Raw genomic sequence first — 26,790 nt, 5'->3', positions numbered from 1 at the left:
CTGTGCAGATAATTAGATACACACCTGTACAGATCATTATATACACACCTGTACAGATCATTAGATACACACCTGTATAGATGATTAGATACACACCTGTACAGATGATTAGATACACACCTGTACAGATCATTAGATACACACCTGTATAGATGATTAGATACACACCTGTACAGATCATTATATACACACCTGTACAGATAATTAGATACACACCTGTATAGATGATTGGATTCACACCTGTATAGATGATTAGATACACACCTGTACAGATCATTAGATACACACCTGTACAGATGATTAGATACACACCTGTACAGACCATTGGATACACACCTGTACAGATGATTAGATACACACCTGTACAGATCATTGTATACACACCTGTACAGATCATTGGATACACACCTGTACAGATGATTAGATACACACCTGTACAGAACATTGGATACACACCTGTACAGGTCATTGTATAAACACCTGTACTGATGATTAGATACACACCTGTACAGATGATTAGATACACACCTGTACAGATAATTAGATACACACCTGTACAGATGATTAGATACACACCTGTATAGATCATTAGATACTCACCTGTATAGATGATAGATACACACCTGTACAGATAATTAGATACACACCTGTACAGATCATTAGATACACACCTGTACAGATCATTAGATACACACCTGTACAGATGTTTAGATACTCACCTGTATAGATGATTAGATACACACCTGTACAGATAATTGGATTCACACTTGTACAGATCATTGGATTCACACCTGTACAGATCATTGGATTCACACCTGTACAGATCATTGGATTCACACCTGTATAGATGATTAGATACACACCTGTACAGATGATTAGATACACACCTGTACAGATGATTAGATACACACCTGTACAGATCATTGGATACACACCTGTACAGATCATTAGATACACACCTGTATTGATGATTAGATACAAACCTGTATAGATGATACGATACACACCTGTATAGATGATAGATACACACCTGTATAGATGATTAGATACACACCTGTATAGATGATTAGATACACACCTGTATAGATTATTAGATACACACCTGTACAGATCATTAGATGCACATCTGTATGACTCATTAGATACATATCTGTAGTTTGCGTGGTGGTTATTGTTGTGGTGGCTATTGTTGTGGTGGTGGTGGCGGTGGTTATTGTGATGACTCATGGCCAACACCGGTGATAAATATCTGAACCGGTCCTGGAACTCCCCTAGATTGACTCAGCCCTAATTAAGTCCCTGGTGTGGTGTGTGAACATCGCCACTAGGGAGGCAAAGGTGACTGGGTGTGGTGGATGTGGTGGTGGTGGTGATGCTGGTTGTGATGGTGGTGGTGATGATGGTGGTGATGGTGTTGATGATGGTGATGTTGATGATGATGGTGGTGATGATGATGGTGGTGATGGTGGTGATGGTGGTGGTGATGCTGGTTGTGATGGTGATGGTGATGATGGTGGTGGTGGTGATGCTGGTTGTGGTGGTGGTGGTGATGATGGTGATGTTGATGATGATGGTGGTGATGGTGGTGGTGGTGATGCTGGTTGTGATGGTGGTGGTGATGATGGTGATGTTGATGATGATGGTGGTGATGGTGATGATGGTGGTGATGGTGGCGGTGATGCTGGTTGTGATGGTGGTGGTGATGATGGTGGTGGTGGTGATGATGGTGGTGATGGTGGTGGTGGTGGTGATGCTGGTTGTGATGGTGGTGGTGATGATGGTGATGGTGGTGCTGCTGGTTGTGATGGTGGTGGTGATGATGGTGATGTTGATGATGATGGTGGTGGTGGTGGTGATGGTGGTGGTGTGCTCATGGCCAGCGCCGGCCTGACAGCAGAGGTCTCTCTCCAAATCAATTGAGCAGCTTTCTATTTTCATCGGCTGCATAACGCTGTGTGGAAACTACCTGGTCTGTCGCTCCACACGAAGCTTCGGATCTTCTTGGCCACGGTCATGCCCTCCCTTACAAATATGCTTGCGAAACGTGGACCCAGCTAATGGAACATCTTCGCCTGTTAGAAACATATAGGCTGGACTGTCGACGATCCAACCTGGGTTTAATAAGGCTGGTGTACGGAGTTCGCAAATCCTTGAAAGATCTTGACAAAGTCCCATCGGTGAGCTCCTCCGGCAGGCAAGGCTGCGTTGACTGGGTCATGTAGCCCGCATGCCCAGCCACCGCATGCCGACACAGCTTTTGTTCGGCCGGATTGAGGGAGCTAGACGGGCACGGCATGGGCTACAGAAGAGATGGAGTGATGTGGTACAGGAGGACGTGGAGCTGAGTGGACTTGCCAATGACCGGTACCAGCGGTGTCAAGATCGGCCTCAGTGGAGGAGGCTCGTGAAGGACGCTACTGGGCAGTTGGAGGTAGTCGCCCTCCAGTAACAACGGAGGGCAGAGGAGCGACGCTCACAACAACGAGCGGAGCGCCGGTGACTAAAATAGAGCAAGTTGGTACAGTAGGGGGCGCAGGTGATGCATCGGCCACTCATCGCAGTCAGTCACGTGGGTCTGTCCCGTGACCTGCTGCTAGCGGGCGTTCGACACTTCACGTGGCATTAACGTACACCTAGCCTGGCGCAAGCGGCGTGGTAATGTCACCGACACTTAGTGGCGAATGGCGGTTGTTATTGATGGTGGTGGTTGTGATGGTGGTGATGATGGTGATGGTGGTTGGTGATGGTGGTAATGGTGACGGTGGTGGTGGTTGGTGATGGTGGTGGTTGTTGTGGTGGTGATGGTGGTGGTGGTTGGTGATGGTGGTAATGGTGATGGTGGTTGGTGATGGTGGTAATGATGATGGTGATGGTGGTAATGGTGATGGTGGTGGTAATGGTGATGGTGGTTGGCGATGGTGGTAATGATGATGGTGGTAATGGTGATGGTGGTAATGGTGACGGTGGTAATGATGACGGTGATAATGGTGATGGTGGTTGGTGGTGGTGGTTGGCGATGGTGGTAATGATGATGGTTTTAATGGTGATGGTGGTAATGGTGACGGTGGTGGTGGTTGGTGATGGTGGTAATGGTGATGGTGGTAATGGTGACGGTGGTGGTGGTTGGCGATGGTGGTAATGGTGATGGTGGTAATGGTGACGCTGGTAATGGTGACGGTGGTGGTGGTTGGTGGTGGTAATGGTGACGGTGGTAATGGTGATGGTGGTAATGATGATGGTGGTAATGGTGATGGTGGTAATGGTGATGGTGGTAATGGTGATGGTGGTAATGGTGATGGTGATAATGGTGATGGTAATGGTGACGTTGGTAATGGTGACGATGGTGATGGTGGTGATGGTGGTGGTGGTTGGTGATGGTGGTGGTAATGGTGACGGTGGTGGTGACGGTGGTAATGGTGACGGTGGTGGCCGTGCCGCCTGCAGGCCTCGTGCGAGCACGTGGGCCCTGGGCTCCGCGTGTGCTCATGCCGCACGGGATACACGGGGGACGGCACCACCTGCCTGGGGGACCTGGTCACGGTGAGGTGGGGGTGGGGGGGACCTGGTCACGGTGAGGTGGGGGTGGGGGTGGAGGGGGACCTGGTCACGGTGAGGGTGGGGGTGGAGGGGGACCTGGTCACGGTGAGGTGGGGGTGGGGGTGGAGGGGGACCTGGTCACGGTGAGGTGGGGGTGGGGGTGGAGGGGGACCTGGTCACGGTGAGGTGGGGGTGGGGGGGACCTGGTCACGGTGAGGTGGGGGTGGGGGTGGAGGGGGACCTGGTCACGGTGAGGGTGGGGGTAGAGGGGGACCTGGTCACGGTGAGGTGGGGGTGGGGGTGGAGGGGGACCTGGTCACGGTGAGGTGGGGGTGGGGGTGGAGGGGGACCTGGTCACGGTGAGGTGGGGGTGGGGGTGGAGGGGGACCTGGTCACGGTGAGGTGGGGGTGGGGGGGGACCTGGTCACGGTGAGGGTGGGGGTGGGGGTGGAGGGGGACCTGGTCACGGTGAGGTGGGGGTGGAGGGGGACCTGGTCACGGTGAGAGTGAGGGTGGGGGTGGAGGGGGACCTGGTCACGGTGAGGTGGGGGTGGGGGGGGACCTGGTCACGGTGAGGTGGGGGTGGGGGGGGACCTGGTCACGGTGAGGTGGGGGTGGGGGGGGACCTGGTCACGGTGAGGTGGGGGTGGGGGGGGGACCTGGTCACGGTGAGGGTGGGGGTGGGGGTGGAGGGGGACCTGGTCACGGTGAGGTGGGGGTGGAGGGGGACCTGGTCACGGTGAGAGTGAGGGTGGGGGTGGAGGGGGACCTGGTCACGGTGAGAGTGAGGGTGGGGGTGGAGGGGGACCTGGTCACGGTGAGGTGGGGGTGGGGGGGGACCTGGTCACGGTGAGGTGGGGGTGGGGGGGGACCTGGTCACGGTGAGGTGGGGGTGGGGGGGACCTGGTCACGGTGAGGTGGGGGTGGGGGGGGGACCTGGTCACGGTGAGGGTGGGGGTGGGGGTGGAGGGGGACCTGGTCACGGTGAGGTGGGGGTGGAGGGGGACCTGGTCACGGTGAGAGTGAGGGTGGGGGTGGAGGGGGACCTGGTCACGGTGAGGTGGGGGTGGGGGGGGACCTGGTCACGGTGAGGTGGGGGTGGGGGGGGACCTGGTCACGGTGAGGTGGGGGTGGGGGGGGACCTGGTCACGGTGAGGTGGGGGTGGGGGGGGGACCTGGTCACGGTGAGGGTGGGGGTGGGGGTGGAGGGGGACCTGGTCACGGTGAGAGTGAGGGTGGGGGTGGAGGGGGACCTGGTCACGGTGAGAGTGAGGGTGGGGGTGGAGGGGGACCTGGTCACGGTGAGGTGGGGGTGGGGGGGGACCTGGTCACGGTGAGGTGGGGGTGGGGGGGGACCTGGTCACGGTGAGGTGGGGGTGGGGGGGGACCTGGTCACGGTGAGGGTGGGGGTGGGGGTGGAGGGGGACCTGGTCACGGTGAGGTGGGGGTGGAGGGGGACCTGGTCACGGTGAGAGTGAGGGTGGGGGTGGAGGGGGACCTGGTCACGGTGAGAGTGAGGGTGGGGGTGGAGGGGGACCTGGTCACGGTGAGGTGGGGGTGGGGGGGGACCTGGTCACGGTGAGGTGGGGGTGGGGGGGGACCTGGTCACGGTGAGGTGGGGGTGGGGGGGGACCTGGTCACGGTGAGGTGAGGGTGGGGGGGGGACCTGGTCACGGTGAGGGTGGGGGTGGGGGTGGAGGGGGACCTGGTCACGGTGAGGTGGGGGTGGAGGGGGACCTGGTCACGGTGAGAGTGAGGGTGGGGGTGGAGGGGGACCTGGTCACGGTGAGGTGGGGGTGGGGGGGGACCTGGTCACGGTGAGGTGGGGGTGGGGGGGGACCTGGTCACGGTGAGGTGGGGGTGGGGGGGGACCTGGTCACGGTGAGGTGGGGGTGGGGGGGGGACCTGGTCACGGTGAGGGTGGGGGTGGGGGTGGAGGGGGACCTGGTCACGGTGAGAGTGAGGGTGGGGGTGGAGGGGGACCTGGTCACGGTGAGAGTGAGGGTGGGGGTGGAGGGGGACCTGGTCACGGTGAGGTGGGGGTGGGGGGGGACCTGGTCACGGTGAGGTGGGGGTGGGGGGGGACCTGGTCACGGTGAGGTGGGGGTGGGGGGGGACCTGGTCACGGTGAGGTGGGGGGGGGACCTGGTCACGGTGAGGGTGGGGGTGGGGGTGGAGGGGGACCTGGTCACGGTGAGGTGGGGGTGGAGGGGGACCTGGTCACGGTGAGAGTGAGGGTGGGGGTGAAGGGGGACCTGGTCACGGTGAGAGTGAGGGTGGGGGTGGAGGGGGACCTGGTCACGGTGAGGTGGGGGTGGGGGGGGACCTGGTCACGGTGAGGTGGGGGTGGGGGGGGACCTGGTCACGGTGAGGTGGGGGTGGGGGGGGACCTGGTCACGGTGAGGTGGGGGTGGGGGGGGGACCTGGTCACGGTGAGGGTGGGGGTGGGGGTGGAGGGGGACCTGGTCACGGTGAGGTGGGGGTGGAGGGGGACCTGGTCACGGTGAGAGTGAGGGTGGGGGTGGAGGGGGACCTGGTCACGGTGAGGTGGGGGTGGGGGGGGACCTGGTCACGGTGAGGTGGGGGTGGGGGGGACCTGGTCACGGTGAGGTGGGGGTGGGGGGGGGACCTGGTCACGGTGAGGGTGGGGGTGGGGGTGGAGGGGGACCTGGTCACGGTGAGGTGGGGGTGGAGGGGGACCTGGTCACGGTGAGGTGGGGGTGGGGGGGGACCTGGTCACGGTGAGGTGGGGGTGGGGGCGGGGGTGGAGGGGGACCTGGTCACGGTGAGGGTGGGGGTGGGGGTGGAGGGGGACCTGGTCACGGTGAGGTGGGGGTGGGGGGGGACCTGGTCACGGTGAGGTGGGGGTGGGGGGGGACCTGGTCACAGTGAGGTGGGGGTGGGGGGGGGACCTGGTCACGGTGAGGTGGGGGTGGGGGGGGACCTGGTCACGGTGAGGTGGGGGTGGAGGGGGACCTGGTCACGGTGAGGTGGGGGTGGGGGTGGAGGGGGACCTGGTCACGGTGAGAGTGAGGGTGGGGGTGGAGGGGGACCTGGTCACGGTGAGGTGGGGGTGGAGGGGGACCTGGTCACGGTGAGGTGGGGGTGGAGGGGGACCTGGTCACGGTGAGGTGGGGGTGGGGGCGGGGGTGGAGGGGGACCTGGTCACGGTGAGAGTGGGGGTGGGGGTGGAGGGGGACCTGGTCACGGTGAGAGTGAGGGTGGGGGTGGAGGGGGACCTGGTCACGGTGAGGTGGGGGTGGGGGTGGAGGGGGACCTGGTCACGGTGAGGTGGGGGTGGAGGGGGACCTGGTTACAGTGAGGTGGGGGTGGGGGTGGAGGGGGACCTGGTCACGGTGAGGTGGGGGTGGAGGGGGACCTGGTCACAGTGAGGTGGGGGTGGAGGGGGACCTGGTCACGGTGAGAGTGGGGGTGGGGGTGGAGGGGGACCTGGTCACGGTGAGGTGGGGGTGGGGGTGGAGGGGGACCTGGTCACGGTGAGGTGGGGGTGGAGGGGGACCTGGTTACAGTGAGGTGGGGGTGGGGGTGGAGGGGGACCTGGTCACGGTGAGGTGGGGGTGGAGGGGGACCTGGTCACGGTGAGGGTGGGGGTCGAGGTATGATGGACAACAGTAGGGTCCTAGGGGGACCTGGGGATATATAATCGGGGCCCAGAGAGATCTTGGTTTGCAGTAGGAATCTGGGGTAACCTGGAGTCGGAGGAATGGATTCGGAACCCAGGGAGACCTGGGATTTGCAGTGATGACTCAAGGGGACATTGGGTTCGCAGGAGGGACCTGGAACGACCGGGGAATTGATTGGGTCGCTCAGAGAATGTTGGATTGCAATGAGTGGCCCAGGTGGACCTGGGGTAGGAGTGAGGCCCAGGGGGAGCTGGGTTGATGCCCATGATTTGTGTCTTCCATTTTCAGACGCTGGCGTCTGCCTTCGTGTTTGCTCCGTTCAATGCCTGGGTTGAGGTGAGTCGGTGGTGAGTGGGTGAGTAGGTGATGTGAGTGAGTGTATGGTTGGGGAGGTGGACGAGTGGGTGGGTGAGTCGGTGGGTGAGTGGATAGGTGGGTGAGTGGTTGGGTGAGTAGGTGGATACGCGGCCGAGTGATTGCGCAGGTGAGTGAGTTGGCACGTGTGCAGGCGAGTGAGTGGGTGCGTGCAGGTGATTGAGTCGGCGAGTGGGCGTGGCTGTGTGAAAGTGGGCAGGGCCAAGGAAGGGAGGGAGGGGTTAAGGGGGAGGGGCCTCCGGCTCACCTTGTGTCCACGTACGCGCACGCGTTGAACGCGGTGGGGCGAAGGACAACCCCAAATATGGCCTCGCCGTGTCTGCGTGTGGGCCCACAGAGGGCCTCGCTCAGGGAGGCGCTGGCCTCCGGGAACTTCACCGTGCTGGTGCCCGCCGCGAGCGTCATCGCCAACACGACGTGGAGCGGCGAGCGCGAGGCGGCCAGCGCTGTCAAGTGAGCCGGCCACACCGCCGCGACACACACAGCACACACACACACACATAGATGATACACAGCACACACACACATAGATGATACACAGCTCACACACACAGAGTACACACAGCACACACACACAGAGTACACACAGCACACACACACAGATGACACACAGCACACACACATAGATGATACACAGCACACACACACAGAGTACACACAGCACACACACACAGATGACACACAGCACACACACACACAGATGACACACAGCACACACACACAGAGTACACACAGCACACACACAGAGTACACACAGCACACACACATAGATGATACACAGCACACACACACAGATGACACACAGCACACACACATAGATGACACACAGCACACACACACAGATGACACACAGCACACACACACAGATGACACACAGCACACACACACAGATGACACACAGCACACACACACAGATGACACACAGCACACACACAGATGATACACAGCACACACACACAGATGACACACAGCACACACACACAGAGTACACACAGCACACACACACAGCACACACAGCACACACACAGAGTACACACAGCACACACACAGAGTACACACAGCACACACACAGAGTACACACAGCACACACACATAGATGATACACAGCACACACACACAGATGACACACAGCACACACACACAGAGTACACACAGCACACACACACACAGCACATACACAGAGTACACACAGCATACACGCACACACACGCACGCACACACACACACACGCACACACGCACGCACACACGCACACACACACACGCGCACACACACACACACGCACACACGCACACACACGCACGCACACACGCACACACACACACGCGCACACACGCACGCACACACGCACACACACACGCGCGCGCCACCGTCACCGACTCTGTCGTGTGTGCTGCTTGCTCACGGCACTCGCCCCGACGTTTCTGTTCAACGCTACACGGGGGGGATCTTTGTCTTTGTGGGGAGCGGCAGTGGAGCGGTCAACGCGCTGCGCTCCGAACGTCCAACATCGCTGGCGAATATCTTAACGGGTCCTGGGCCTCACCTAGCTCGACTCAACCCTAAAATTTGTACCTGATGCATCGTGGAAAAGCGTCACCGCTGGGGAGACAAAGGCGGCCCGGACATGGTTTTGGGCCACACTACCCACACGCCCCGACGTTGCGGTTAAACACTACACGGGGAAGGGGCGGGGGGGGGGGGCAGGGTTCTTTATCTTTGCCTTTGCCAAACCCCCCACGTGGCGTGCAGGATGCACGTGCTGCCCGGAAGGTTCTCCCTGCAGGAGTTGGAGTCGCGGGGCAGCACCCGCCTGCCCACGCTGCAGCCCGGCACCACGCTCCTCCTCGGCCGCTCACGCACGGTGCCGCCCTTGCCCACCCCCGACCCTTGCCACCCCGATCCACCGAGCCCTGACCCCTGACCTCTGACCCCCCCACCCCCGATCGTCACCCTTCGGCCAGAGCGTTAATTCTCCCGTGCCGTTGGCAGTGGAGCACAGAGTGAAGGGCAACAATTGTGTTTATTTTACCAGGTGAGGCCCACTGAGCTATGTAGCTCTTCCGTCAGTCGCGACCTGGCCACAAACGATAGCTCAGCGAAGTAATGTGTAAGTTTATAGCAGCCAAATACTCTAAATGCATGTTTCTCGATGTGTAGGGGAAAACTGGAGGACCCAGAGAACAATCCCTTGTGACCGCGGGGGTAACATGCCAACTCCAGGGGTTGGGATTGAACCCACGACCTCCTGTGTACCAGGCGAGGTAGTTAACATCTTGCCACCGTGGCGCCCCGTACGTGGCACGTGACAACTGGCAGCCGCGGCTTACAGCGAGAGATATCCTGGATGCGGTGTGCTGGGTTTTGCCGACCCGGACAGACCCGACCGAAGTTCATCCCTGACTCTCAGCCCGGCGTGCGTGGTGTGTGTGGTGTGTGGTGAGTGGTGTGTGGTGTGTGGTGCGGGGTGTGTGTGGTGTGTGGTGTGTGGTGCGTGGTGTGTGTGGTGTGTGGTGTGTGGTGTGTGTGGTGTGTGGTGTGTGTGGTGAGTGGTGTGTGTGGTGTGTGTGGTGTGTGGTGCGTGGTGTGTGTGGTGTGTGGTGTGTGTGGTGCGTGGTGTGTGTGGTGTGTGTGGTGTGTGTGGTGTGTGGTGTGTGGTGTGTGTGGTGTGTGGTGTGTGTGGTGCGTGGTGTGTGTGGTGTGTGGTGTGTGTGGTGCGTGGTCTGTGTGGTGTGTGGTGTGTGTGGTGTGTGGTGTGTGGTGCGTGGTGTGTGTGGTGTGTGGTGTGTGTGGTGCATGGTGTGTGTGGTGAGTGGTGTGTGTGGTGTGTGGTGTGTGGTGCGTGGTGTGTGTGGTGCGTGGTGTGTGTGGTGTGTGGTGTGTGTGGTGTGTGGTGTGTGGTGCGTGGTGTGTGTGGTGTGTGGTGTGTGTGGTGCGTGGTGTGTGTGGTGTGTGGTGTGTGTGGTGTGTGGTGTGTGGTGCGTGGTGTGTGTGGTGTGTGGTGTGTGTGGTGTGTGGTGTGTGTGGTGTGTGTGGTGTGTGGTGTGTGGTGTGTGTGGTGTGTGTGGTGAGTGGTGTGTGTGGTGTGTGTGGTGTGTGTGGTGTGTGGTGTGTGGTGTGTGTGGTATGTGTGGTGTGTGTGGTGTGTGGTGTGTGTGGTGTGTGTGGTGAGTGGTGTGTGTGGTGTGTGGTGTGTGTGGTGCGTGGTGTGTGTGGTGAGTGGTGTGTGTGGTGAGTGGTGTGCATGCGCACGCCACTCACTGCCGGGCGTGTGTTAAGACGCTGCACGGGAGCGGCCCGAGTTTAATTCGCGCTCACGGCTAACGTCAGTGGCGATCACCGGAAGCGATCCTGTGCCAGCCCTGGGTGTGTAAACATCGGCGCTGGGCAGACAAAGCCAGCCAGGGGGCGGTGCTGAACACGCCACCCCTTCGTACGCCATCCCGGCCTGCATAGGTGCTGCTGACTGACGGCACTTGCCCCAACAGCCTGCGTAGACTGTGGGGCGGGGAGTGGGGCTTTGTCTTTGTCTTTATGAGTGCCTTGAGCCACGCAGTGCCGGTGGCGGTGGCTACGCTGCTGCACGTGGCCTTCTTCTTGTTCTTCTTGTTCTTATGCTTCTTGTTCTTATGCTTCTTGTTCTTCTTCTTCTTGTTCTTCTTCTTCTTGTTCTTGTTCTTCTTCTTGTTCTTCTTCTTGTTCTTCTCCTTGTTCTTCTTGTTCTTCGTGTTCTTGTTCTTCTTGTTCTTCTTGTTCTTTTTCTTGTTCTTGTTCTTCTTGTTGTTCTTGTTCTTGTTCTTCTTCTTGTTCTTCTTCTTGTTGTTCTTGTTCTTCTTCTTGTTCTTCTTCTTGTTCTTCTTCTTGTTCTTCTTCTTGTTCTTCTTCTTGTTCTTCTTCGTGTTCTTCTTCTTGTTCTTCTTGTTGTTCTTCTTGTTCTTCTTGTTCTTTTTCTTGTTCTTGTTCTTCTTGTTCTTCTTGTTGTTCTTGTTCTTCTTCTTGTTCTTCTTCTTCTTGTTCTTCTTCTTCGTCTTATTCTTCTTATTCTTATTGTTGTTCTTCTTGTTCTTCGTGTTCTTCTTCTTGTTCTTCTTGTTGTTCTTCTTGTTCTTCTTGTTCTTCTTTTCCCCGTGGGCGTCGAGGAGGAGCCGTAGCCCTGGCTCAGCCAGGAGAAGGCGCCACAGCACGGTGTGGACTAATCTCCATCTGTCCCATCTTGACGGGGATACAGCGTTGCCCCCTCTCGCGCAAGACGTGGGAGGTTTTCTCCGGGTGCTCCGGTATCCTCACCCACGTGAACGACAACAACAACAACAACAACGACGACGATGACGATGATAATGATGCATACGACTCGCCATTAGTTGGGCTGAAGACATCTGACAGATAAACACCTCCAATGTAGCGGCAGGGGCGGCAGGACCCTCCTGAACACGAGTCTTAGGATTCATCACCATCGCCGTGATACAAGCAGTGTTCTCCCATCGCAGAATTTGACCATCGGGGATGCGATGGTGGTGGCCTCCGATGTGATGGCATCCAACGGCATCGTCCACGTCATCGACCGGGTGAGCATCCCGCTCAGCACCTGCGCTCACCACCTGCACTCACCCCCGATAATCGACAATCGCGTTCGTAAATGAAGAGGGGAATTCACCGCTACCATAGCAGGGATGACTGTGCAGGCTTGGGATAAGCGTGAGGTTCCAGACACACACACACACAGACACACGTGTCTCTGTGTGTGTGTGTAGCGGTTAGCGCTACACACACACACACAGAGACACGTGTCTCTGTGTGTGTGTGTGTATCGGTTAACCGGTTCTGGGCCTCCCCTAGGTCGACTCGGCCTCAAATGAGCACCTGATGGGATGTGTTAACATTACAACTGCGGCCGGGCGTGGTGCTCGCCATACCCACCACCTCGTGTGCCATTCCGGCACACTTGCCCCAACAGTCTGTTACAGGCTACACGTGGTTATTTGTGTGGTGATTGTGATTGTCGTGGTTGTTGTGGTTGTTGTTATGGCTGTCGTGTCAGATGGTGCTGCCGTCACGCAACATTCAGAATCTCCCCGATCTCCACACGCGGCTCGGACAGATGCCTCAATACAGCACATTCCAGGAGCTCCTCACGGTCACTCACCCACCCATCCACTCACCCACCCACTCATTCACTCACCCACCCATCCACCCACCCACCCACTCATTCATTCACCCATCCACCCATCCACCCACCCACCCACCCACTCATTCACTCACCCACCCACTCACCCACCCACTCATTCACTCACCCACCCATCCACCCACCCACTCACCCACCCACTCATTCACTCACCCACCCATCCACCCACCCACCCACTCACTCACTCACTCTCCCACCCATCCATCTACTCGCCCACTCAACCACTCATTCACCCACTCACCCACACATCCACCCACTCATTCACCCACTCACTCACCCACTCACTCATTCACTCACACAATGACTCACCCACTCACTCATTCACTCACTCACCCGCCCACCCACCCACTCACCCGCTCACGCATTCACTCACCTAATCACGCACTCACCCACCCACTCACCCGCCCACCCACCCACCCACCCACCACTCACTCACTCACTCACCCACCTACCCATCCACTCACCCACTCACCCACTCACTCACCCACCCACCCAATCACTCACTCACCCACCCACCAACTCACTCACTCACTCACCCACCCACCCACGCACTCACTCACCCAATCACTCACCCACTCACCCACTCACTCACCCAATCACTCACCCACTCACCCACTCACTCACCCGCCCACCCACCCACTTACTCGCTGACTCATTCGCTCACTCACCCACCCACCCACCCACTCACTCACTCACTCACCCACCCACCCACCCACTCACCCACCCACCAACTCACTCACCCACCCACCCACCCACTCGCTCGCTCACTCATTCACTCACCCAATCACGCGCTCACCCACCCACTCACTCACCCACTCACTCACCCACCCACTTACCCACTCACTCACCCACTCACCCACCCATTCACTCACTCACCGAGTCACTCACTAATTCACTCACCCAATCACACACTCACCCACCCACTCACTCACCCACTCACTCACCCACCCACCTACTCACCCACTAACTCACCACCCACTCACTCACTCACTCACCCACTCGCTCACTCACCCACCCACTCACCCGCTCACTAACTGAGTCGCTCACCAAGTCACTTACCCATTCACTCACCGAGTCACTCGCTCACCGAGTCACTCACCCACTCGCCCACTCACCCCCGTGCTCGCTCACCCCTGTGCTTACCAGGAGTACGAGCTGATCGGGCGGGTCGAGCGGTCCGAGGCCTACACGGTGTTCGCTCCCAGCCAGGAGGCCATGGACCAATTCCGCAAAGAGCGACCCACGCACCCGGTACCTCCCATTAGCCAGCCCCCCACCCACAGCCCCCACCCCCCTCTTGAACCCCCACCCCCTCAACCTTAATCCCTGACCCTATTTCCACACCAGCCCACACGCCCGGGCACCTCTCGCCAGCCCTGACACTATCATTGCAACTCACTGCTCTACTGGACGTCTGGCAAAACAAACAAAAAAACATCGCCACCAAGCTGCAGCGTGTGCAACATTCTCGGGCACGGGTCGTGACGGGGCAGCGCAAGGTCCCAACGTGTCCGTGCGGTGCTCGCAGAGCGCCATTGGCTTCCGGTTGCCGAACGAATTCGTTAAAAGGTCGCACTCAGCACGCACACAAAGTGCTTGCCACGAATGAAACCACAATCACCGCGCGGCTGACCCACGCCGTGCCGGCCTTCAAGGAGCAGTGGGCGCCGGAGGAGGCCGCGTGCTCGGTGGCAGATGACGGTGGAGAGCTCTGTGCGTGCAGATATGAGTGAGCTACCCGTCGGAGGCCGTTTGACTGTGGGAAGGGCTGCGTGCAGATGCAGCACTTGTCGTAGTTATAAAAAAGGGAGAGAGAGCGAGAGAGTGACCGAGAGAGAGAGAGAGCGAAATGGAGTAGGAAGAGAGGGGGCAGAGAGAGAGGGGGGGCAGAGAGGGGGGTAGAGAGAGAGGGAAGGGGTAAGGAGAGCAGACTAAAAAAAGAAAACAATATTTTGTTGGGTCTTTCATTTAAAATGGGGGGGGGGTTTATATAAAGCAAAGCATAAAAACAAAAAAACCGAAATGATGAACGGAGCAAAGTGCCGACTACACCGAGCATCTTCTTGTTTCCTCTGATCGTAAAAACAAAAATAAAGAACCACAATCACCTCGCCGATCTCGTCAACGAGCTATGAACCATCACCACGCAAACTCCGGTGGTGGTCACCACATCGCGGCGCTTGCAGATGGCGCCGCTGCTGCGGCCGTCTGGAACGCTCTTCCTTCCGATATCAGGAAGCCACTGGGAGCTGTGATGCACTTTTGAATCATCGTCTAGGTTGACAAACTCATTTCTGTAGAACTCCTTGTTGTTGTGTTAGTTTGTTGTCCTTCACCTGCACCGCCGATTCAGCACGGTTGGCTACGTATGGTACAAAAGAAGTTCAACATGTACAGTAAAACCTTGTGGATTGCGAGTAACTTGGTCTGCGAGTGTTTCGCAAGACGAGCACATTTTTTAAAGTAAATATTAATTTGATAAACGAGCGAGGGTCTTGCAATATGAGTAGTAGTAGTACGTGTACATGCTTTGTACTGCCGAGCGTCACGTGATCACAACTGATATACGAGTGCTTTGATATGCGAGTGCTTTGATATGCGAGTGCTTTGGATTACAAACACGTTTCCGGAACGAATTGTGCTCGCAATCCAAGGTTTTACTGTACATACAATCTAGACTCCAGCCAAGAATGTCTACGTGCATGTGTGCGAATATACACGTGGAGTGCGTGTGTGTGTGCGTGTTGCTCAACCACGTTATGTATGCCGATGATTTGGTAGTAGCTGCTCATTCAGAGGAGGCGTTTGAGACGCTGCTGCTGAGACTGGAGCGTGCCACTAAGAGGTGGGGCCTTACCGTCAGCCCCACCAAAACTAAGCACCTGCCTGGGGTATTTTGTACCATCGGACACTCCACCCACACAACTCCCAATCGGTGATGGGGCAGTTGTGGAGAGAGTGGAGAGTTTCCCATACCTGGGCAGTGTGCTTATGACCGGCTCCAGTTTAACAGCAGAGGTCTCCGAATCAGTCGAGCGGCAATATCTTTTCATCGGTTGTGTAACGCTGTGTGGAAGCTACCTGGTCTATCGCTCCGCACTAAGCTTTAGGTCTTCTCGGCCACGCTTATTCCCTCCCTTCTCTACGCTTGCGAAACGTGGACCCCCTTAATCGAGCATCTTCGCCGGTTAGAAACATTTAGGCTAGCCTGCCTACGATCCATCCTGGGTTTAACCAGGATGGATTGTGTGAGGAGCTCACAAATCTTTGAAAGATCTGGGTAGGGTCCCATCGGTGAGCTCCTCCGGCAGGCAAAGCTGCATTGGCTGAGTCACGTAGCCCGCATGCCCAGCCACCGCATGCCGAAACAGCTTTTGTTCGGCCGGATCGAGGGGGCTAAACGGGCGCGGCACGGGCTAGAGAAGAGATGGAGTGATGTGGTACAGGAGGACGTGGAGCTGAGTGGACTTGCCGACGACTGGTACCAGCGGTGTCAAGATCGGCCTCTGTGGAGGAGGCTCGTGAAGGACGCTACTGGGCAGTTGGAGGCAGTCGCCCTCTAACAACAACGGAGGGCGGAGGAGCGATGCTCACAACAACGAGCGGAGCGCCGGGTGGCTAAAGTGCAGCAGGTTGGCACAGTAGGGGGCACAGGTGGTGCATCAGCCAGTCGTCTCAGTCAGTCGACCCGTGGCACCTGGGTCTGCCCCGTGACCTCCTGCCAGCGGGCGTTCGACACTTCACGTGGCCTCAAGGTGCACATGGCCTGGCACAAGCGTCGTGGTGACATCACCGCCACTTAGTGGCGAATGGCGGTTGTTGTTGTTATGTGTGGACGTGTAAACAGCAGCACTGTGACACACCACCCGCTCATAGGTGTGCCGTGCCGGTCTTCATAGGTCCTACTTGCTAACGGCACTTGCCCCAGCAATCTGCAAAAGGCTACATGGGGGACCTTTGTCTGTGTGTGTGTGTGCAGAATGCGGGTAACGGTAGTGTAGCGGTTAGCGAACTGCGCTACGAACCCGGCGACCCGAGTTCGATTCCCGACCAACACCGGTGACGATTGTCTGAACCGGTCCTGGGTTCTCCCCAAGGCCAACCCGTCGTGTGCCGTGCTCGCTCACCGCACTTGCCCCAAAAGTCTGTTGAGGCTACACGGGTTACCTTTGTCTCTCGTGTGTGTGCAGAATGACGAGCAGGTGATGTACCACGTGATCCTGGGAGAGAAGCTGATGGCGCGGGACCTGCGGGCCGGCATGCACCGCCCCACCATGCTGGGCGCCTCCTACCAGCTGGGATTCTTCTCCCACGACGGACAGGCACGGCGCTGCACTCGACGAGCACACAATGACGATGATGACGACGATGACGACGATGACGACAACGATGATGATGATGACGACGACGATGACGACAGCGATGATGATGATGATGATGGCGACGATGGCGACAACGATGATGATGATGATGACGATCATGATGATGACGACAATGACGACGATGTTGACGACGATGACGACGATGACAATGATGATGACGACGACGATGATGATGATGACGACGATGACGATGACGATGATGACGACGATGACGACGACGATGATGATGACGACGATGACGACAACGATGATAATGTTGACGACAATGACGACGATGATGACGGCAATGATGACGACGATGACGATGATGATGACGACGACGACGATGATGATGACGATAACGACGATGACGACACCGATGACGACGACGATGATGATGACGACGATGACGACACCGATGACGACGACGATGATGATGACGATGATGACACCGATGACGACGACGACGATGATGATGACGATGACAACGATGATGACGATGACGACGATCACGACGATGATGACGACGATGATGACGACGACGCGGATGATGACGATGCCGGACGATGCTGTTGCGTCTCAGCTGCTGGTGAACAACGTGGCGGTGGACAACGCGGACGTGGAGACGGACCGCGGCGTGGTGCACGGAGTGGCACGCGTGCTGTCCGTGCTGCACAACCGCTGTGACACCAACGAGACCACACTCACGCTGGTGCGCTCACACTCACTCACACTCACGCTGGTGCGCTCACACTCACACTCACTCGCTCGCTCACACTCACTCGCTCGCTCACACTCACTCGCTCGCTCACACTCACTCGCTCACTCACACTCACGCTGGTGCGCTCACACTCACTCGCTCGCTCACACTCACTCGCTCGCTCACACTCACTCGCTCGCTCACACTCACTCGCTCGCTCGCCTTCACTCGCTCGCTCACACTCACTCGCTCGCTCACACTCACTCGCTCCCTCACACTCACTCGCTCGCTCACACTCATTCGCTCGCTCACCCTCACTCGCTCACCCACACTCACTCACCCTCACTCGCTCGCTCACCCTCACTCGCTCGCTCACCTTCACTCGCTCGCTCACCCTCACTCACTCACCCTCACTCGCTCACCCTCACTCGCTCACCCTCACTCACTCGCTCACCTTCACTCACTCACCCTCACTCGCTCACCCTCACTCACTCGCTCACCTTCACTCACTCACTCGCTCACCCTCACTCACTCACCCTTACTCGCTCACCCTCACTCACTCGCTCACCCTCACTCGCTCGCTCGCTCACCCTCACTCGCTCACCCTCGCTCACTCGCTCACTCACTCGCTCACCCTCACTCGCTCACTCACCCTCGCTCACTCGCTCACTCACCCTCACTCGCTCACCCTCACTCGCTCACTCTCACTCGCTCACTCACCCTCACTCGCTCACCCTCACTCGCTCACCCTCACTCGCTCACTCACCCTCGCTCACTCGCTCACTCACTCGCTCACCCTCACTCGCTCACCCTCACTCGCTCACCCTCACTCACTCGCTCACCCTCGCTCGCTCACTCACCCTCACTCACTCATCCTCACTCGCTCACCCTCACTCGCTCACCCTCACGAAGGGGTAAGATCCCCCTTATCCAGGTATCCCTCGATCTAGGAATGTTCCGTGTACGACATTTCGCGTTTGACAAATTGCGGACGCTTTTAGATGAACGCAATCGAATTCCCGCGTGAACGAAATCTCACTCCATGGCCACGAGTTCCCCGAGGCCGTCAAAGGAAGCAACCAGCCGGGGAGATTCGTTGCCGTCGTCCGTGAGCGTAGTTAACTTCCTCGCCTGGTACGCAGGAGGTCGTGGGTCCGATCCCGACGCTGACGCCTGCTGCTGTATATTTGGAGTCTGCGTGTCTCTCTCTCATCATCACGGTGGCTAGGAGATGTTAACTACCTCGCCTGGTATACAGGAGGTCGTGGGTTCGATCCCGACCCTGACGCTTGCTGTATATTTGGAGTTTGCGTGTCTCTCTCTCATCATCATCATGGTGGCTAGGAGATGTTAACTACCTCGCCTGGTACGCAGGAGGTCGTGGGTTCGATCCCGACCCTAACGATGCCTGCTGTATATTTGGTGTTTGCGTGTCTATCTCTCATCATCATCACGGTGGCTAGGAGATGTTAACTACCTCGCCTGGTGTACAGGAGGTCGTGGGTTCGATCCTGACCCTGACGCCTGCTGCTGTATATTTGGAGTTTGCGTGTCTCTCTCTCTCTCATCATCATCACGGTGGCTAGGAGATGTTAACTACCTCGCTTGGTATACAGGAGGTCGTGGGTTCGATCCTGACCCTGACGCCTGCTGCTGTATATTTGGAGTTTGCGTGTCTCTCTCTCTCTCTCGCCGTGGTCCCGTGGATGTTTTCCGGGCCCTCCGGGTTCCTCCTTGCACACGTAGAATCACGCTTTGAGAGTATTTGGCTGCTATAAATTCCGGGTCGCCAGGACCGCAGAGCAGCGCGGTGCTAACCCCTGCGTCGCCGCTCGCACAAACATTCGCTCTGCCACGCCCCCTCTCTCACTTCGCTGTGTCAAGGTTAAACTTTTTCGCCAATCCCACCATTACCCACAAGTCGCTCCGTTGGGATCGCACGGAGCAGCACTCGTCGGCCACCTCGCTACTCGGTCGGCAGACTCGCGCCCCGCGTCTCACTCCCTCGTGAGATCCTATCCCTGGTGTCACCTCGGAACACGAAATTGATGACCTTGAAACTTTGACACTGTTGATTCTGACCTCGTGACCGCATGGCCCCGTGTGACCCCGACCCCATGTGACCCCGACCCCGTGTGACCCCCGTGTGACCTCTGACCCCGTGTTTCCATCTCAGAGCAAATGCTCGAGCTGCCAATTCAAGCCCGACTGCCCTCTTGGCACGGTGCCTGTGGTGAGTGCTACCTGGACACCCGTACACTCGTTCAGGCACGCGAACACCTGCACAAGCACATGAACACCTGTACAAGCACGTGAACGCACAAGCACGTGAACACCTGTTCAGTCACGTGAACACCTGCACAACCACATGAACACCTGTACAAGCACGTGAACACCTGTGGAAGCACGTGAACTCCTGTTCAGTCACGCGAACACCTGCACAAGCACATGAACACCTGTACAAGCACGTGAACACCTGTACAAGCACGTGAACACCTGTGGAAGCACGTGAACTCCTGTTCAGTCACGCGAACACCTGCACAAGCACATGAACACCTGTACAAGCACGTGAACACCTGTGGAAGCATGTGAACACCTGTTCAGTCACGCGAACACCTGCACAACCACATGAACACCTGCACAGCCACGTGAACACCTGTATAAGCACGTGAACGCCTGTACAAGCACGTGAACACCTGTTCAGTCACGTGAACACCTGTAAAACCACGTGAACACCCGTCCAATCACGTGAACACCTATATAACTACATTTATACCTGTACTACCACGTGAACTCCTGCACGACGACATGAACACCTGTACATTCTTGTATTCATGCATGTGTTCGTTTGTTAGTGCGTGTGCATTCACGTGTGTTTGTTCTTGTGTGTACAGAGCAGGATGTGCATGTTCACTTGCGTGTGTGTTCACTTGCGCATACACACCTGTGTGTTTATCCGCGTGTTCACCCGCATGCTCACCCACATGAACATCTGTATTCACCCGCGCGTGTTACCAATTTGTTGTTCACCCGTGTATCCACCCACACTTGTTCACCCACGTGTTGTTCACCCATGTGTTCACACGCGCACCAGTGCGTTTACCCATGCGTCTTCACCTGCGCGTCTTCACCCACGTGTTGTTCACCCATGTGTTCACGCGAGCACCAGCACGTTCACCCACATGTGTTCACCCGCTCGTCTTCACCCACGTGTAGTTCACCCATGTGTTCACCCGCGCACCGGTCCGTTCACCCACATGTTGTTCACCCGCGTGTCTTCACCCGCGCGTCTTCACCCATGTGTTGTTCACCCATGTGTTCACCCGCTCGTCTTCACCCACGTGTAGTTCACCCATGTGTTCACCCGCGCGCCGGTGCGTTCACCCACACGTGTTCACCCGCTCGTGTGCAGGAGGGTCCGGGTCCACGCCGCAAGTCTAACTGCATCTACCTCCGCTACTTCCTGGGCCGCCGCCAGATGTTCCTGGGCTGCCGCTCCAACTGTGCACGCACCGTCATCGTGAGTGGCCACCAACAGCAACAACAACAACAACAACAACAGCGCTGAGTGGCGGTGACGTCACCACGGCTCTTGTGCCAGGCTAGGTGCGTCCTTTGAGGCCACGCGAAGTCTCGATGGCTCGCTGCTGGTAGGAAGTTACTGGACAGACCCGGGTGCCATGGGTTGACCGACTGGGATGACCGATGGATGCATCGCCTGTGCTCCCCGCTGTACCAACTCGCTGCGTTTTAGCCGCCCGGCGCTCCGCTCGTTGTTGTGAGCGTCGCTCCTCCGCCCTCCGTTGTTGTTGGAGGGCGACTGCCTCCAACTGCCCAGTAGCAGCGTCCTTCACGAGCCTCTTCCACAGAGGCCGATCTTGACATCGCTGGTACCGGTCATCGGCAAGTCCACTCAGCTCCACGTCCTCTTGTACCGCATCAGCTCCATCTCTCCACTAGTCCGTGCCGCGCCCATCTAGCCCTCCCTGTGCGGCCAAACAGAATCTGCTTGGGCATGCGGTGGCTGGGTCACGCGGGCTACGTGACCCAGCCATCGCAGCCAAGTATGGAGACTTCTCCACTCTCTACACAACTGCCCCATCACTCACAGTGCAGGAGGTGGCACAAAATACCCGGGCAGGTGCTTTGTTTTTGTGGTGCTGATGGGGTAAGGCCACATCTCTTAGTAGCGCGCTCTAGGTCAGCCAACAGCGTCACAAACTCCTCCAAGTGGGCAGCGATTTTCAGATCATCGGCATACGTAACATGTTTCGATTTAAAGCTTTCGTGACTGCAAGGATTCATCTTCTTTGGTTCTTTCGGTAAAGTCACGTAGAATGAGAATAAAATAATAAATTGATAAAATAAAATAACACAATAATATTCTCACGACGTTTCGGCCACAACACAAGCGGCCTTCATCAGGTGAAGGGACGAGACTGTCTGGAGGACAGTCTGGAGGACAGTCTCGTCCCTTCACCTGATGAAGGCCGCTTGTGTTGTGGCCGAAACGTCGTGAGAATATTATTGTGTTATTTTATTTTATCAATTTATTATTTTATTCTCATTCTACGTGACTTTACCGAAAGAACCAAAGAAGATACGTAACATGGTTGACCAATCGGGAGCCATCCCCTTGACAGCGCCCGGGCATAGATCAGCCTCCCATTGTATCTGTACCAGATTGAGATTCCTCTGGTACAGCCACGGAAAGCTTTTCGAACTACGTGGTCGAAATGGATGTTAAGTAATCTAGGGACCAGATGGCATCCCTTTCGCGCCCCAAGGTGAACAGGGAATGGCTCTGACTCCAGGCCACATAGCTTTACCCAGCCATAATATAGGTTTGTTTGGGGTTTGATCACGTAAATATAAATGTGTTGTTTAACCCGCCACCACCCGACACAACCAATTAGTAAAGTTTTTCACGTAAGCAGAACGTTCCAATGTGTTACTAGTACAGCACACCGGTGTGTTGGAGAGCAAATCCACTGCAACATTTACAATCCGAGTACGACGTTTCACCAGTAATTACAACTAGCATCACGTTTACGTGACAAGCCTTACAAACTTGCTATGTAGGGTGGTGGCGGGTTTAACAACACATTTATATTTATGCAATCTAACCCAGAACACCTGTATTATGGATGATATTGGTCATGAAAGCCTACGTGTTAAACTAACCTTTACCCAGGCCTGCCCACCATCGTGAAGGTCCTCAATGATTGTGAGCAGAGAGAAGAACAACCCAGAGCCCTGGCCTGTCGATCTTGACCAGGCCTACAAAGCAGAGCTGTAGGTCCACTTCGATCTCATCCCACCGCACCCACGATTAGCACGGTTGACTACGTACGGTTGCGAAAGAAGTTCAACACGCACACGCGCACGCACGCACGCACCCTTTGCCTCCGTGACACACGTTCAACACACAGCAACAACAACAACAACCGCCATTCGCCGCCAAGCGGCGGCGATGGTGCCGGGCTATGTGCACCACGCACGCACGCTCACGACGTACCTCTGCCCACCCCCCCCCAATCCACCGCCTCCGTGTAGACGGCCGACTGCTGCGAGGGCTTCTTCGGGCCTCCGTGTGCCGCCTGCCCGGGGCAGGTGGAGGCGGGGGCCGACGGCGTGGGGGGGGGGGCGTGCGGGGGCCACGGGGTGTGCAGCGACGGGCTCAACGGCACGGGCACGTGCGCGTGCCAGGAGGGCTACACGGGGCGCGCGTGCCAGCAATGCGAGCCGGGGAAGTTCGGCCACAGCTGCCTGCAAGGTGACTGACACCGCCGTTCCTGCCGTGACGGGGGCCCCGGCCGTGTGTGTGATGGGTGCGCGTGTGTGATGGGCGATTGTGTGTGATGTGTGTGTGTGTGTGTGTCTGATGGGTGTGTGTGTGTCTGATGGGTGTGTGTGTGTGTGTCTGTCTGATGGGTGTGCATGTGATGTGTGTGATGGGTGTGATGGAAGTCTGTGATGTGTCATGTGGTGTGATGTGTGTGTGTGCGTGATTGGCGTGAGTGTCTGATGGGTGTGCATGTGATGTGTGTACGGTGTGTGGTGTGTGTGTGTGATGGAAGTCTGCGATGTGTCATGGGGGTGTGATGTGTGTGTGTGTGATGGGTGCGTGTGTGTGATAGGTGTGTGTGTGTGATGGGTGTGTGTGTGTCTGATGGGTGTGCATGTGATGTGTGTGATGGGCGATTGTGTGTGTGTGTGATAGGTGTGTGTGTCTGATGGGTGTGCATGTGATGTGTGTGATGGGTGTGCGGTGTGTGTGCGTGTGATGGAAGTCTGCGATGTGTCATGGGGGTGTGATGTGTATGTGTGTGATTGGCGTGAGTGTCTGATTGGCGTGAGTGTGATGGGTGTGCGGTGTGTGTGTGTGTGATGGAAGTCTGCGATGTGTCATGGGGGTGTGCTGTGTGTGTGTTATTGGCGTGAGTGTCTGATGGGTGTGCATTTGATGCGTGTGTGGTGTGTGGTGTGTGTGTGTGATGGAAGTCTGCGATGTGTCATGGGGGTGTGATGTGTGTGTGTGTGATTGGCGTGAGTGTCTGATGGGTGTGTGTGTGATGGGTGTGCGGTGTGTGTGTGTGTGATGGAAGTCTGCGATGTGTCATGGGGGTGTGATGTGTGTGTGATTGGCGTGAGTGTCTGATGGGTGTGTGTGTGATGTGTGTGCGGTGTGTGTGTGTGATGGAAGTCTGCGATGTGTCATGGGGGTGTGATGTGTGTGTGTGTGATTGGCGTGAGTGTCTGATGGGTGTGTGTGTGATGTGTGTGCAGTCTGTGTGTGTGATGGAAGTCTGCGATGTGTCATGGGGGTGTGATGTGTGTGTGTGATTGGCGTGAGTGTCTGATGGGTGTGTGTGTGATGTGTGTGCGGTGTGTGTGTGTGTGTGTGCGTGTGATGGAAGTCTGCGATGTGTCATGGGTGTGTGATGTGTGTGCGCGATGGGCGTGAGTGTCTGATGGGTGTGTGTGTGATGTGTGTGCGGTGTGTGTGTGTGTGTGGTGTGTATGATGGAAGTCTGTGATGTGTCATGGGGGTGTGATGTGTGTGTGTGATTGGCGTGAGTGTCTGATGGGTGTGTGTGTGATGTGTGTGCGGTGTGTGTGTGTGTGCGTGTGATGGAAGTCTGCGATGTGTCATGGGGGTGTGGTGTGTGTGCGCGATGGGCGTGTGTGCACACAGTAGTCAGTGCGCTGCACTCCCAACCCGGTGACCTGGGCTCATAGTGCATCCACATCGCGCTCGCGCTCACACTCGCGTGCGTGCGTGCGTGCGTGCGTGCGTGCGTGCGTGCGTGCGTGCGTGCGTGCGTGCGTGCGTGCGTGCGTGCGTGCGTGCGTGCGTGCGTGCGTGCGTGCGTGCGTGCGTGCGTGCGTGCGTGCGTGCGTGCGTGCGTGCGTGTGCCGCGTGCAGACTGCGTGTGCGTCAACGGGCGCTGCCGGGACGGCGAGCAGGGCGACGGGAGCTGCAGCTGCGCCGTGGGCTGGCGTGGAATCCGCTGCGACGAGCGTGGGTGACCCACGACCCGACCTCTTGACCCCCTTACCCCGGTGGCGCGGGGGGGGGGGGGGGTCGTGGTTTGCACAGGGCCCCCGGAACCGAGGAATGAAATGGGGGGCCCTCTGCTCCTGTCCACCTTCTGTGGCTCTGGCTCCCTAGGGCGCCGCGTTGGCTAGGAGATGTTAAATAACTCGCTTGGTATCCAGGAGTTCGTGGGTTCGATGTCGACCCTGACGCCTGTTGTGTATTTGGAGTTTGCGTGTCTCTCTCTCTCTCTCTCCGCGTCGTCGCGTGGATTTTTCTCCGGTCCTCCGGTTTTTCCCTCCGCATTTAGAATCAAAGTCACGAGTTTTAGAGTGTTTGGCCGCTACTATAAATTTATTTCCACGTGACGATGATGATAATAAGCCACTTCGTTGGGCTATTATTGGTGGTCATGTCGCTTCTGAAAAAGAGCTACATAGCATGGTGAGCCTTACCTGGTAAAATAAAATAGTTTGGTTGAGTTTTAGCTTCGCCACACATTGACCCCTTGACCCCATGACCTCCAGTCCTTTCATGTGGCACCAGGTTGAGGAGGCCACGGGCTCCACCCCGGGTTTTCCAGTCCCGGGTGGATTTGCTGAGTTACTGAGAAGCAATCGGTGAAAGATAATTCTGATGCTAATGGCGATGATGATAACGCGGGGGCAGTTATCAAACAGCGCATGGACCACGGCTGATGATGGTTTGGGTCGGGTAAGCTTTCATGCAGCAGTGGATAGATCTTGACTGACGGCGAAAATGATGGCTTGAGGAGGACTTAAGCGAGCAGTGGATAGACCCTGACCCTCGATGATGATTAAGGGCGATTCCGCGCGTTCATTTCAGGAATAAAAGATGACCTTTGCAACAAGACGTGCCACTCGAGTGCCAAGTAGGTCATCTACACGCACACACACACACACAACCCAGTCACCCCCGCGCCTTGCCTGACCCCACGTGGGTTCTGAGAAATTAACGTGTTAATAATGAACATCCACGTGTTCACGAATTGTCCATTTCGCGAGCTATTATCCCGAATGAAAAAGAATTGTCAGCGGCCGCCCTGCGCGCTCTGGCTGGTTACTCTTGGAAACCCGCACTGTTGACGATCAGTGAGTTTAGAAAGGTCTTTTATCTCGTTCCAGATTACCATGCGCATACCGTGTCGACCCATACGGTTTAGCCCGTATTCTTGTACAGGGGAATTGAGGTCCGTAAGGCGTACAGCCGTTTCAATACGGGAAAAAAAATGTATTTTGTCTGTGCTTCTCCCTTGTGATGGAGCTTTGTAGGATGAACGTTAAGGTCTGAATTGGTCTGTAATTAGGTAGGGCGCTGATAATGGGTTGACAGGTATGCAAATGGGTTTAAATGTTCCCGTAGTTATTTTATCTTGGCAGATTCACACGTGACTATGCGCCAGTGACTCTCATGTACGAGCTAATGTCACA

General features: G+C 56.9%; 1 protein-coding gene across 1 annotated transcript in view; it reads left to right on the top strand.

The window, feature by feature from the left end:
* LOC142931061 (stabilin-2-like) overlaps nucleotides 1-26,790 on the top strand; it is an 85,209-nt gene that overhangs the window by 14,941 nt on the left and 43,478 nt on the right. The window contains exons 11-24 of the mRNA XM_076074417.1: nucleotides 3,445-3,540; nucleotides 7,470-7,517; nucleotides 7,894-8,009; nucleotides 9,309-9,420; nucleotides 12,044-12,121; nucleotides 12,595-12,690; nucleotides 13,885-13,989; nucleotides 16,929-17,060; nucleotides 17,683-17,811; nucleotides 19,976-20,032; nucleotides 21,212-21,319; nucleotides 23,356-23,575; nucleotides 25,205-25,324; nucleotides 26,186-26,231. Of these exons, the coding sequence (XP_075930532.1) occupies nucleotides 3,445-3,540; nucleotides 7,470-7,517; nucleotides 7,894-8,009; nucleotides 9,309-9,420; nucleotides 12,044-12,121; nucleotides 12,595-12,690; nucleotides 13,885-13,989; nucleotides 16,929-17,060; nucleotides 17,683-17,811; nucleotides 19,976-20,032; nucleotides 21,212-21,319; nucleotides 23,356-23,575; nucleotides 25,205-25,324; nucleotides 26,186-26,231 (1,463 nt within the window). The remainder of the gene's footprint in view (nucleotides 1-3,444; nucleotides 3,541-7,469; nucleotides 7,518-7,893; nucleotides 8,010-9,308; nucleotides 9,421-12,043; nucleotides 12,122-12,594; nucleotides 12,691-13,884; nucleotides 13,990-16,928; nucleotides 17,061-17,682; nucleotides 17,812-19,975; nucleotides 20,033-21,211; nucleotides 21,320-23,355; nucleotides 23,576-25,204; nucleotides 25,325-26,185; nucleotides 26,232-26,790) is intronic.

The sequence above is a fragment of the Petromyzon marinus genome, chromosome 48, assembly GCF_048934315.1.
Source record: "Petromyzon marinus isolate PM22_M1 ecotype Great Lakes invasive population chromosome 48, UKy_Petmar_22M1.pri1.0, whole genome shotgun sequence".
NCBI lineage: Eukaryota > Metazoa > Chordata > Hyperoartia > Petromyzontiformes > Petromyzontidae > Petromyzon > Petromyzon marinus.
This window is presented reverse-complemented; position numbering and strand designations above follow the sequence as displayed.